The 13,913-nt window shown below is 39.9% G+C and overlaps 1 protein-coding gene across 1 annotated transcript in view; it reads left to right on the top strand.

The window, feature by feature from the left end:
• The window catches only part of PHEX (phosphate regulating endopeptidase homolog X-linked), a 188,492-nt gene that overhangs the window by 63,648 nt on the left and 110,931 nt on the right, over positions 1-13,913 (top strand). The window contains exon 11 of the mRNA XM_023751320.1: positions 685-813. Coding sequence (XP_023607088.1) covers positions 685-813 — 129 coding nt within the window. The remainder of the gene's footprint in view (positions 1-684; positions 814-13,913) is intronic.

The following is a 13,913-nucleotide window of genomic DNA, read 5'->3' on the forward strand; positions in this document are numbered from 1 at the left end:
CAAATGGTAAGAGTTCCTTCTTTTTAACAGCAGCATAGTATTCCATCGTGTAGATGTACCACAGTTTTCTAATCCATTCATCTACTGATGGGCACTTAGGCTGTTTCCAGATCTTAGCTATGTTGAATTGTGCTGCTATGAACATCTGGGTGCATATATCCTTTCTGATTGGTGTTTCTGGTTTCTTGGGATATATTCCTAGAAGTGGGATCACAGGGTCAAATGGGAGTTCCATTTCCAATTTTTTGAGGAACCTCCATACTGCCTTCCATAGTGGCTGCACCAGTCTGCATTCCCACCAGCAGTGCACAAGTGTTCCTTTTTCTCCACATCCTCTCCAGCACTTGTCGTTTGTTGATTTGTTGATGATGGCCATTCTGACAGGTGTGAGATGGTACCTCATTGTTGTTTTGATTTGCATCTCTCGGATGAGTAGTGACTTTGAGCATGTTTTCATATGTCTCTTGGCTTTCTGAATGTCCTCTTTTGAAAGGTGTCTATTTAGATCCTTTGCCAAGCAGAATTTTTTCTTCATCTGATTTTACCTTTGGCTCTACTATCAGACACATGTATATGGGTGGGATGTACACTGTTTCATAGACTGTTTTCTTCAGGTTGTTGATTTTTTTTCAGCCATAGGTTTCATCCAAGTGAAACTAAATCTGGATTGATTGTCTCCCACAGGTAATCCAGGGGACGACAACTTTGTTGCCTCAATGGGACAAATGTGTAAACTTTATCGAAAGTGCCCTCCCTTATGTTGTTGGGAAAATGTTTGTGGATGTGCACTTCCAGGAAGATAAGAAGGAGATGGTAAGTGCTGCTCCCCAACTCAAAGCCAATGGCAGCTAACCAGATCTGACATGGATATGGCCAACAGGCTGCTATCAGTTTCATATTGACTAAAAACTCAAACACAGAACGTAATCATGAAAATGAAGAAAATTTAGTACTGAGAAAAGTCTGAAATCAAGCCACATAGAGTCAGAAGTTCCCCTGGAGAAATTAAATGTGTGAAGTCTATGCTTAGGAAAAAAAGGGCCTAGATAATTTTATGATTGGATATTTGAACTGTTGTAATTACAAAAGGTAGGGGTTTTTCCAGTCAGGACTCTCTGTTTTAGAGATGAGGAAGCCAGAGGCCCAGAGATGGAGTGATTTGCAATATATTTAACAATTTTATTTAACAATTTTAAAGTGGCTTAAAAATAAGATGCAGGTTTTTTTCTTCTCTCCTTATACTGTTTTCTAAAAAATAAAGGGGTGTGACACTTATCTCACAGAAAACACGTTGTGTCTATTTTTTTCATAAACTTAAAAAGAAACCCTTTATTTTGGAAATTTCTAAACATATGAAAGTGGAAAGAACCGTGTAATGAATTTCTAGGTACCTATGGTCCCTGGCTGTTTGTAATTGATGCACTGGCATTAATGGCCCAGCCAAATACATTTAATAAGAGGTGAGGTTTAGTTTCATTCATTCAGTCAAAAAAGATTTATTGAATACCTGTTATATGCCGAATATAGACACTGTTCTAGGCCATGGGATACATACGAAAACAAAGCAGACCTCACTGAGTTGACATCCAAATGGAAGGGGATAGACAATAGAAAACACAATGTGTAAATTAACAGGTGTGTTAGAAGATGACAATAACTCTGGGAAAATGAGAAAGGAGCTAGGGTAAAGAGGAATCAGGCATGCTAGAAGGTGTGGGTGTATGGATTGTGTTGTAGGATTAAATAGGATGGTCAAGGAAAACCTCACTGTGAAGATGACATTTGTCACAGATGTGGAGGAGGTGAGAAATTAGGTATGGCAACTATCTGGGGGAACAGTGTTCTAGTCAGAAGGAACAGCAAAAGCCATAAGGCAGGGATGTGCCTGGAGAGATCTAGGAATAGCAGGGAGGTCCACAAGACTGGAGTGGGAGGAATGAAGGTGAGAGAAATAGACTCTGAGGTCAGAGCAGTAATAGGGATGGTGGCATTTTGTAAGGCCTGTAGGTCATTGTAAGAATGTTGGCTCTACCCTGAGTGAAGTGGAGATCGAATGCAGGCTTTTAAGCAGAGGCCTGATGTCACCTGACTTATGTTGAGAGGATCACCCTGGCGGTTTTGTTCAGAAGAGACTATAGGGCAGTGATGGCGAACCTATAACACGCGTGTCAGAGGTGACACGCGAACTCATTTTTTTGGTTGATTTTTCTTTGTTAAATGGCATTTAAATATATAAAATACATATCAAAAATATAAATCTTTGTTTTACTATGGTTGCAAAGATCAAAAAATTTCTATATGTGACACGGCACCAGAGTTAAGTTAGGGTTTTTCAAAATGCTGACACGCCGAGCTCAAAAGGTTCGCCATCACTGCTATAGGGCATCAAGGATAGAAGCAGGGAGGAGTTAGGAGACTGCTGGAGGCACTAGGCCAGAGATGAAAGTGGCTTGAACTAGGTGGTAGCAGTAGGAGTGTGAGAAGGGGGTGGATTCTGAATATATTCAGAAGTGTAGAGTTGATTGCTGAAAGATCGTGAGGGATCTGAGAGTAAGAGCTTTGAGTTTGATTAAGTGGAAGTATGGAGTTGTTAATTGATAAGGGGAATACTGTGGGAAGGCCAGGTTTGGAAGAGGAGATCAGGAGTTTAGTTTTGGCCCTGTCAAATTTGAGATTTATTAGACTTCCAAGTGAAGATGTCAAGGAGGCAGGAGGGTATATAAATTTTGAGTTTAGGACAGTTATTTGAAGGTTGGTGGGGAGAGGAGAAGGTGTGAAATAGTTGTCCAGGGGAGTGGGAGAATGAGAAAACTGAGGAAATGCAGTATGGCTGCCTGGAGGCAGTAAAGGTTGAGGTGAGTTTGAAGGTCATACATTTAAAGAGATTCCTTACCTTGGCAGTGTGTTCTTGTTCATCTGTTTCAGCTGCATTGGAGGAAGCTGTGTATTGTTTTAATATGTTTTTTTAAAAATTGATTTCAGAGAGGAAGGGAGAGGGAAAGATAGAAACATCAATGATGAGAGAGAATCACTGATTGGTTGCCTCCTGCACGCCCCATACTGGGGATTGAGCCCGCAACCTGGGCATGTGCTCTTGACTGGAATTGAACCTGGGACCCTTCAGTCCTCAAGCCGACGCTCTATCCACTGAACCAAACAGGCTAGGGCTGTGAAGAAATATTTATTACAAATGGCATGAAGCAAAATATCTAGGCATGATTAACTAATGTAAGGGAGGAAAAAATGATTTTCCCTCTATCCTTTTAGGTTCTTGGCTAAGATCCCCCATAATCAAAGACCAGTTAATAGGAGAAAAATAAACAGAAGTTTAGTAACATGTACACCTCCTGTATACTAGTACATGGGAGAGACCCAGAAATATTAAGTCCCGGAAATAGCCCAAAGCACCACCTTAAATACCATCCCCAGCTAAAGACAAAAGATGTTGGAGTGGGAGGGGCAGTTATGCGAGGTGACCAGGAAAAGCACAGTAAAGGAAGGTAAGGTTGTTGTGCCTTCTCTAGTGATAAGGGTTTCTGGAGACTTAGTCATCCTTTTCTTCCTGGTACACAGAGGCGGACACCCTTATAATGGAGGTTTTTGTTGCAAACATTAATTTCTCTCACAAAAAGGTAACTTCTCTCTTTAGAGCTTCTCTTGTGTCTGGGGCCTCTCAAAACTAATCAGCCCCAAATAATTACTCTGACAAAGAGGCATATTTTGGGGTGGTATATTTTGCTCCCCTTCACTAATAACAGTACATTATAGTCAACCATATACAAATATATGAGCAGCTTGGATGCAGGTTGAATTTAAAGGCAAACAGCAGCTTGAATTTAAAGGCAAAGAGAAAAGAAAGTCTGTTACGCTATTTCACATGGTTAGTATTATGGGCTGCTACATGATAATACCAACTGGTTGGTATTATGTGTTGATATGTAATGCATAACTATGTATTATGTGTTGAAGTTCGTTTTGGAATGCCATAAATCTAAATACATTTACCTGGATTTTTTATGTCTTTTGATACTTTGGAGAATTAAGCCATGTTTGAGATTTTATATTTGAACCTACAAGTCCTCTTCTTGCAAATAATTCCACTGAAGAATTAATATCTTATTTCAAAATACTCAATATTCCCATTGTGTGCTTTCTTTCACTCCTTGGTTGGAGTAAATGGGTTGAAATTTATCAGATAATCACAGTGGTAACATAACCTCTTGGAAGGATATAAAAACAATTAAGGGACAATGGGGGTGTTTTTTTTTATATAGTGGGACTTTTTTGGCAGTAGAAGAATTTTAAGTAATATGAAAGGTATGTGGATTAATTTGTTTTTCTCAGTTTTGGTGTGAAAGTTCCATTTTCATGTGTTAGAGTGTGACATTCTAAAACAAAGTAGATTTTGGCATTCCTACCCCCCCCCCTTATTTTGATGTACATGGCCATGGAGGTAGTGTGATAGTTAACATAGATACTCATTTATTTTGCATAAATTTATTTGCATCCCTTACGCTGAAGCTGTTTGCCTCAGGGAAAACTTAAATTGGAAACTTACATGAGAAATATCTGGCTTTTTATACCCTGCTACAGGGCTCCCATCCAAGAACTACCTGGAAGTACTGATTTATTTACATGAAAAATATTTTTTATTATTAGCTACAGCCCAAAGAAAAACAGAAAGATCCCCAATGGGACAAATTCCAGAGACTCTAACTTAGAAGGAAGGCTGCCTTTGTTTTATTTACAAAAATCTGTTGTTAAGCAAATGAACACAGTCAGAAGGTTAAACTTCAGGTACTTCTCAAACTCTGATTTGTACAGGAATCACAGGAGGATCTCATTGCATTTAACAAGGATCTTTTTAACTTGGGTCTGGGGTAAGACCCAAGAATTTGCATCACAAGCTCCCAAGTGATGCTGATGTTGCAATTCTAGGGATCATACTTGGAGCAGCAAGGCTTTCACATCATTCATTTGCAGGTAACCACTAAAAAACCCTGTCCTGGTGATTCACGTGAGCAGGGCAGGCTGCTGAGTTGGACAGCAGTACTTCATTTATGAAAGTCCATTGCATTAATACAAGGAACCTCTTCAGTTTTCAGATCATTGAAACTTTTCCCTGATTCAAATTGGTTTAAATGGACTGTCCCAAACCCTGTGTGAGGGCCTCCAGGCCCTCACCCCCCAAATATCTAGTTTTCCTTGGAAAACTGGTACCTAGGTTTCTCCAAGGGACTTCCTGCTTCTCAGTATTTCTGTTTCTATAGCCTCTTAATGACAGGGTTGCTTCTGGTTGGCACCCTTTATCATAGAGTTTGGGAGAGAGCATTTCAACAAGTAATTAATATAAAAGTTAATAGTGTTATAGTTTATATACTTCATTTCATACTAAGTCTTTGAAACCCCATATGTATTTTATACTTGTAGCACATCTCAGTTTGGATTAGCCACATTTCAATTGCCATGTATGGCTGTTATATTGGACATGTGGTTACCATATTGAACAGTGACCATCTAAAGCAGTGATTCCCAAAGTGGGCGCTACCGCCCCCCGGTGGGCGCTGTAGCGATCCAGGGGGGCGGTGATGGCCACAGGTGCATTTGGGGGCGATGAGTAACTGCTATTAAAATTAAAAAAAAAATAATTTCCAGGGGCTGAGTAATATTTTTTCTGGAAAGGGGGCGGTAGGCCAAATAAGTTTGGGAACCACTGATCTAAAGAATTGTAGAGGGATCTCGTGAGTTAGTGTAGCAGAGCTCATCCCTGGGTGAGCAGGTGCTAGTAGCCAGGACTGGGAAGGTGAGGTCCTTGGTTCCTGACCTGCTAGGTTTCGTGGAGGACTCTAACATCAGCAGGGAAGGACTCAAACAATACCAGGATTCATGGCCTGGGAATAGGAGTGGGAGCCAAGCTGCTACTTGATGAGGATGTTTCAGGTTCTCTGGCATACCAGCTTAGAGGAGGAGAGGAATTCCAGACCCTACTCTGATGTAAGCATCTTGGAGGCTTGGTTCTTGTTGGATCAGGGACTGGGTTGGGTGGAGTCTGCAAGTTAAAAGATGTTTAGTGCCTGGGAGGTGCAAATGACTCAATCAGAAGCCAGAGGATCCAAGCTCAAATACCCTCACAGTCAATTAGGAACATTAACTAACATACATGAGTGAAGCTGGCTGGGTATCAGCAAAAACCAGGGCAAGTCCAACGATGAATGGTAATTGTCTCTGGGGCTCGGTGTCTGGGACACAATAGTGGTGGAGAGGCGTGCATGTGCTACCCACGGCCCAGCTCTGGCTGTCTTCATGCAGATGCCCATCGAGGGTTGCAAGGATTCTGGAGTGTTTTTTTTTTTTTTTTTAGGAAAGTCAGAAATATGGATTTTTATGTGAAAACTCCCACATTTTAAATCTTGGTCAATACTTTGGAAGCCAAACTTAATATATCCTGGGGAATACAATGTTGTGCTTTTAAACACTAACATTCTCTCTCTAATCTTCAGAACTCCAAATCAGGACCTTGTATGTCAGAGAACTTCTTTAACTTTTTGTTATTTAGTTGAAGATCATGCATAATTTTAAAATATAGCATATTAGCTGAATATTTAACACATTGTGTGGAAAGTTATACATAGGGTATGAAAGTGGGACTCCTTTAGTGAATCCACGATGCATTGTCACTGTAAATAGAGATGTTGCTCCAGTGCCACTGTGACACACCCTGTTCTGTATGTTCATGACCTCTACATGACTGGAGAGAGGATTAGGGAGGGGTATGTGTGTACATGGGGGGAAGAGGGATTTCTAAAGTTATTACTTGTAATTTTCCTCTTCCATTTCCTTTTTATTATTGAGAATTGATATCTGTAATATTTGAATAAATGCTCCCACATAGATATCCACATCCATGGAGGGCAGGTGAAGATTCCAGAGATGGCTGGGAAGGGATGGTCTCCAGGGTCTAGTGTGACTGTGATGGTCAGGCTATAATGTTTTAAAAAAACATGGCAGTGGCAATAAAGTAGTTAACTTTTACTGAGGTTTAACTGAATGTCTGGCACTCTTCTAAGTGCTTTCCATATGTTAACTCATGCAATCCTCACAATGGACCTATAACTGCTATTACTGCCTCCATTTTCCAGATGAGGAAATGGAGGTTCAGAGAGTAAATTTCCCAAGAACATACAGCCTGAAAATGGTTTATGTAGGTTTTAAGCCCAGATGATCTAGCTTTAAGCCAGTGCTCTATTCCCTTGCTTCTCTCTAAACAAAACACTAGAATTTTCACCATTTTCATGACTGGCATGGAGAGACCTGTCATAATGAGAAGATTCGGCAGCTTTTTAAATAATTAATTCACCTTTATCAGGATATTACTTATTCATATATTAATATATTATAAAAAGAAAAGACACATTTTTCTATTTCTTAGTATTTTAGAGATAAGAAACAGCTGGAATAGATTTTGCCTCTAGTATTTCAATATTTTAAAGACAAATACAGTTGAAATTTTAATCAATTCAAGTCTAACCAGTGGACATTGCATTTTTATGTTCCATCATTTTCAGAAGAAACAATAAGAAATAAGTTGGATATCAGAAAATTCATCTAAGAGCAACTTTCTAGGTATATTTTTGGCTCAGTCCACACACTGAGTTCAATTTCCAGTATTTTCTACATATATCATTCTGAGGAGTGATCCTTGATATTTGGCATGGTGACCTAAGCTCTGTAAGATTTTTCATCAAAAAGTCTTTTTAAAATGTTTACCATTCTTTAGTTACTAAGGCAAATGTGAAATTGTCCAAGAACAATTTTCTATTAAGCGTTGAAGCAAAAAACAACAAACAATCCACAGACGATCTTTCTGCTTTAACTGTCATTTCTAGAAAATTCAGTGAAATTGGAGCTCCCATTTAAACATTTTCGCTGAAGCAAGTTATTAAACCATATCATTTTATTTCATGATAGTGTCCCAAACTACTTATCTTTATTCATATACTCAATTCAGCCAATAGGCATTTTTTCTTCTTCTTCTTTTTTTTTTTGTTTTTTTGCTGTTCCCTCAAATTTTCTGTGTTTTTGTTATAGGGTGAACCCTGTTAAAGAAAAAAAAAATTCTGATACTTGTTAAAATGCTAAGGAAGACTTTATTCAGGACTATTGCAAAAGGTGTGAAGACTCTCACAGTAGGGGAGAGAGATTGGATTAAACAGCTGGGGATTTATGGCCAACCAGCATATTGAGGGGATCAATGGATGGAAAATTACTAAGAGGAGACATCAAGGATCAGGGGACTTTTGCTGAAGGCAGGCCAGAGTGCTCAGATAGCAAGGGGGGCAGGTTTTGAGGAGTTTGACCAAATAGATATGTATGCTGCTCAGGACAGGATGGAGGACAAGGTCAAGGCCTAAGAAAGAAGAGGGCTTAGCCCTAGCTGGTTTGGCTCAATGGATAGAGCGTCGGCCTGTGGACTGAAGGGTCCCAGGTTCAATTTCAGTCAAGGGCACATGCCCGGGTTGCGGGTTTGATCCCCAGTAGGGGGTGTGCAGCAGGCAGCCGATCAGTGATTCTCTCTCATCACCGATGTTTCTATCTCTCTCTTCTCCCTTCCTCTCTCTGAAATCAATTAAAAAATATTTTAAAAAAAGAAAAAGAAAAAAAGAAGAGGGATTAGAGCAGTGGTTCTCAACCTTCCTAATGCCGCAACCCTTTAATACAGTTTCTCATGTTGTGGTGACCCCCAACCATAAAATTATTTTTGTTGCTACTTCATAACTGTAATTTTGCTACTGTTATGAATCATAATGTAAATATCTGATATGCAGGGTGTATTTTCATTGTTACAAATTGAATATAATTAAAGCATAGTGATTAATCACAAAACAATATGTAATTATATATGTGTTTTCCTATGGTCTTAGGCGACCTCTGTGAAAGGGTCGTTCGACCCCCAAAGGGGTCGCAACCCACAGGTTGGCGACCCACAGGTTGAGAACCGCTGGCTTAGAGGAATCTGGCTAAAGTTTAGTCAAGGAGAGAGTCTTTGTCAACCCTCAAATCAAAGCTAAAGTCACTGGTCTCTTATACATTAAAACATTCTGTATACAGAAGGTTAATCTAGTTATCGAGGAACAAACCTTTTATTACACTTCAGATACAGACTTTACTGAGTGAAGAATTAAAACTTTACTTACTGTGTAAAACAATTCACTAATGTTTCCTGTACTCTAGTAGCTTATTCTTCTTTTCTCTTTATGATAAAGACATTGTTCATGTCCTCAAGTAATGAAATAGATGACCTACAGTAGCTTCCAAGTTTCCGAGCTGCTCTGGTGAGCAATTCCTGTAGTAATTCTTATTTCAAGAACAGGTTTCTCCTCCCACCCCATACTGCTGCAGCTGGTGCCGAAGACTTAAGTACCCACATGGGTCCAATTGCAGTGGTGGAGTTTGAACTTGCAACCTCCATACACTAGGAGTCCACCTCATTAGTGAACCAAGATAATTGAATTGATGTCCTGCAATTAATATTCAAGTTCTCCCATTCCCCCACTCACTGTTTCTCTCAGTGGTTGAGGAAATGAGATGTAACTCTAACGTTGATGGCAGAAGTCACATGAAAGTCAGTGTCATTCATTATAGCAGTGCTCTGATACGGAGGGGTTCTTCGTTCCTTGCAGATGCTGGTATTCATGAGGGCTGGTCTCAGGATAGCCGTTCTACACAAGTCAAGCAACGGAAGGATATCCTCTCTGGCACCAAGTGTGCCTGTTTCTGTGTGTCTAGTCAGTGGTATCAGCTACAATGTCAAGATCAGTTTCTCTGGGATTTGAATTTTAAAGGTCTTTAAATATAGTTATATTGACATATAGAAATTGCATCCGATTTTCTGCAAAGTTGCATTAGCATCTCATATCCCAGCTCTACTCTTATTAATTTGGGCAAGTTAGTTAATCTCTGTACCTCTGTCTTCCTGTATAAATGGTACATGAGTTTCTGCTGCTATAGTAATGCTGCATAATGATCAATCACAAAACCTCTGTGGGTTTTACCAGTAAACAATTATTGCTGATATAGCTGGAGTCAGTTGGGTTCGCAAGGGCAACTCTGCTTATTTTGGCAGGCTTCTCGAGTGTCTGGGTGTTGGCTGGTCTAGGTTGGCTTCAGCAGAGGTGATCTGGATGACTCGGCTCTGCTCCAGGTGTTTTACTTCCTTCAGCCTGGCCAGCCTGGCCATGTTCTCATAGCGATAGCAGAGGTGCAAGTGAGCAAGTGAACGATTATAGCAATATACTGTAATGAAAGTTTTGTGAATATTCTCTCTCTCATCACCAATCTGATATCTAAGACAACTACTAAGTGACTAACGGGTGGGAAGCATACATAGTGTGGATCCGCTGGACAAAGGGATGATTCACATCCTGGGTGGGACAGCATAAGATTTCATCATGCTACTCAGAACAGCACACAAGTTAAAACGTATGAATTGTTTATTTCTGGAATTTTCTATTTAATATTTTTGGACTGTGGTTAACCACAGGTAACTGAAATCGCAGAAAGGGAAACAGTAGATAAAGGGGGATTACTGCACCTACCTCATTGGTTTATGGTGAGGACCGAGTGAGATAATTTTCATAGAAGGCTTTGCACAATGTCTGGTGCATGGTAAATGCCCAGTGAATGTTAGCTACTGTTATTACTGTGTGTCGTGCCTAAGATTAATCATATGGAGATAATTCATATCATCAAAGTCCTGGCATAAACTGTGACAACTCTTCTGCACTGAGATCTCATCTCTTTCTAATTTCTCTTAGAAAGAGTGAGAGTGAAGAAAAAAAAAGTGAGAGTGAGGAAGGTGCCCGGGGTTTTTGCTGTTCCTAGTCCTCTATACATGCCCATGTAGTAGTTTTCAGTTGGGGTAAAGATCCTTTTAATGCTAGTGCCCTGGCCACATTTCAGAACCTGCTCTATCATTTAATGCTAAATCTGGCTCATAGGAGAGTCTCATGAAACTACTCAAGGAGTCAAATATAATTTCCATAACAGATCCAGGTTTCACAACTCTCTACTGACTAAATCTCATCATAAGAATGTAATCAGACCCCAATTATGACAGCTCTTTTTAAGCAACCTTTGATAAAATGACACCCAACAAATAGTTTAGAAATCTCATTGGAATTCTCTTGAAATAAGTGTGGACACTACTCTTGCCTTTGTCTTGAGTATTCTTCTACAATGACAACACATTTGGTCCACCTTTCTTGTTTGTTGTCTACATCTCTGGCTAACATTGGACTCTGATGCCTTTGCCACATAGAGTCTTGTCAAGCATATCTGATCAGATCTGTGGACTGCGAAGACCCTGCACTGGAAATTCATTCACTGGAAGAAAGCAATTCTGCCCTCCAACAGAGCTGAATTTTTGAAGTGACCAGGCAGAATTATTTTGCTCGGGGAGTTTACCCACAGCTCAAGGCCTGATCATTATGAGAATGGTTGACTTCTAAACCTTATTCTGGTCTTTATTCCATTCCCATTCAGATATGGAAAGTGGGAAACAGAAAAAGATGAGTTATGAAATTAGAATACAACCTATCTGTTCATATCCAGTAAATAGGATTTTACTCCTTATTTCCTCCACCCCAGTCTCAGGCTTTTTTAAACAATGTATTTTTATTGATTTCAGAGAGGAAGGGAGAAGGAGAGAGAGAGAGATAGAAACATTAATGATGAGAGAGAATCATTGATCAGCTGCCTCCTGTACACCCACTACTGAGGATCGAGCCCACAACCAGGCATGTGTCCTTGACCCAGTCTCAGGCTTTTTTTAAAAAAAATATATTTTTATTGATTTTTCACAGAGAGGAAGAGAGAGGGACAGAGAGTCAGAAACATCGATGAGAGAGAGACATCGACCAGCTGCCTCCTGCACACCCCCCATTGGGGATGTGCCCGCAACCAAGGTACATGCCCTTCACCAGAATCGAACCTGGGATCCTTCTGTCCGCAGGCCGACTCTCCATCCACTGTGCCAAACCGGCCAGGGCAGTCTCAGGCTTTTTGATAAAAGGACACACTAAACTTTTGCACCACCAAACTAACATGCTTTATAGCATGTCTGGGGCTCAAATAACTTGATATCCTTTTTCCTTTTGCCAACATGATTTTTCTTTTGCAAACTAGCTATGCAAGTTTGTTAATCCTGACAAACTGGTATGATTTGTTTTATTAGCTCGCTTGGCTGCTAGAAACCTCAGCATTTTCTAACTATCCTTAGTTTTTCTGAATTTACCACTTCTCCCACCTCAATATGGGTCTCTTCTTTACTTCTTATTTTAGTGCCATTATTATATCTTTATCAAGAATCAGTTCAAACCCAGTTTATAAATAGAGTATGTAAATAATGAGTAAATGAATATTTAATATTTATTGGTACATTGATTTATTTAATGTCTCTATTTCTAGTAAATTGTCAGAAAGAAAACTTTTAGGGACTTCCCTCAGATTGTAGCCTATTTCTTCAGGGCTAGCCACATAAATTAATGATAATGATTTTCATTTTTCACATTCACTAGTCAAGTGGTTATAACTTAAGGAACATTGCCCTGATCAAGACAATGGGGATACCGGAGAATTGTTGTTGTTGTTGTTCCTCACCCGAGGATATTTTTTCCATTGATTTTTAGAAAGAGTGGAAGTAAGGGGGAGAGATAGAGAGAAACATCGACGTGAGAGAAACACATTGATTGGTTGCCTCCCATATGAGCCCCAACCAATGCTGGGGAATGCTGGGGATCGAGTCTGCAACTGAGATACGTGCCCTTGACTGGAATCAAACCCGAGACCCTTTGGACTGCGGGCCGATACTCTAACCACTGAGAAAAACTGGCTAGGGCAGGAGAATTTTTAATGTTAGGTTTTATTAAGATATTACTTATAATTTCTAAGTTATTAAAGAGGAAAATCTATTCAGCATTGTCTTATTTAAGAATTTCATTAAAATTACATTATTTTAAAATTAATACACATACTCAACCTTGAAGATTTTTCTTTTTCTTCTTTTTTAAGAACTCTACTGTAATTGGTAGGGTGTCCTCTGTGTTTCTACCAATTGCCAGTGGAAATGGGCTTCTTGAGGTACCATGAGGAAAAGATTTTATGGAGGCCCCCATAGGAGGATGCGGTATAGTGGAAAGTTTTATTTCTGTGGAATTAAACTCTTGAGTTTACCAGGTCCTACCTCCCTCCGGCCCGCCATAGAAAAAGTCCCATTTTGTCTTCAGCAGGGCTAAGATCAAAGCCAATGCCCGGAGTCTCTGCTCCATATTTGCATAGTCCAGTCCAGCATCTGGCCAGGATAGCTTCTTTTCCCAGCTGCAGTCCATTGCATGTGAGCTTCTAGGGTCACGTGGCTATGGAGGGAGCATGGGCGAGTGCAAGGAAGCAGGAGTGAAACAAGAGAAACAAGAGAGAATTCCTTTGGGGATTATGTATTGCCAACTTTTCATGGGCTTGCAGTGGCTCCAGCCCCTCTGGACAATTATCTTTGTTCCCAGGTTAGACTCTACGTCACCTCAACTTTATGGCACATGTGCTCATCTTCCGCTTTGTTGGACCCCTTCTTCCAGTGATCTGCAGGGAATGTGAAATTGCAACTTCCTGGTGAAGCTGCCCAGATGGCCATGCTTATAATGTCTGGCTTCCCTTCACATCTGTTCTATTATTAATATGAACAACTAGCTAATTATAATGATAACACTATCAGCCTATGAGTATTTCTACCAGATATATTAATATATATTTAGACCATTCTTAGCCATTTGTCCTATATCATGCTGGAATCACCAATCTCAGAATGGACTGGGCTAACTTACTGAGTCATTTGATTTTCACTAAAGTTTATATCTGGAATA

The sequence above is a fragment of the Myotis lucifugus genome, unplaced genomic scaffold (assembly GCF_000147115.1).
Source record: "Myotis lucifugus unplaced genomic scaffold, Myoluc2.0 scaffold_20, whole genome shotgun sequence".
Lineage (NCBI taxonomy): Eukaryota > Metazoa > Chordata > Mammalia > Chiroptera > Vespertilionidae > Myotis > Myotis lucifugus.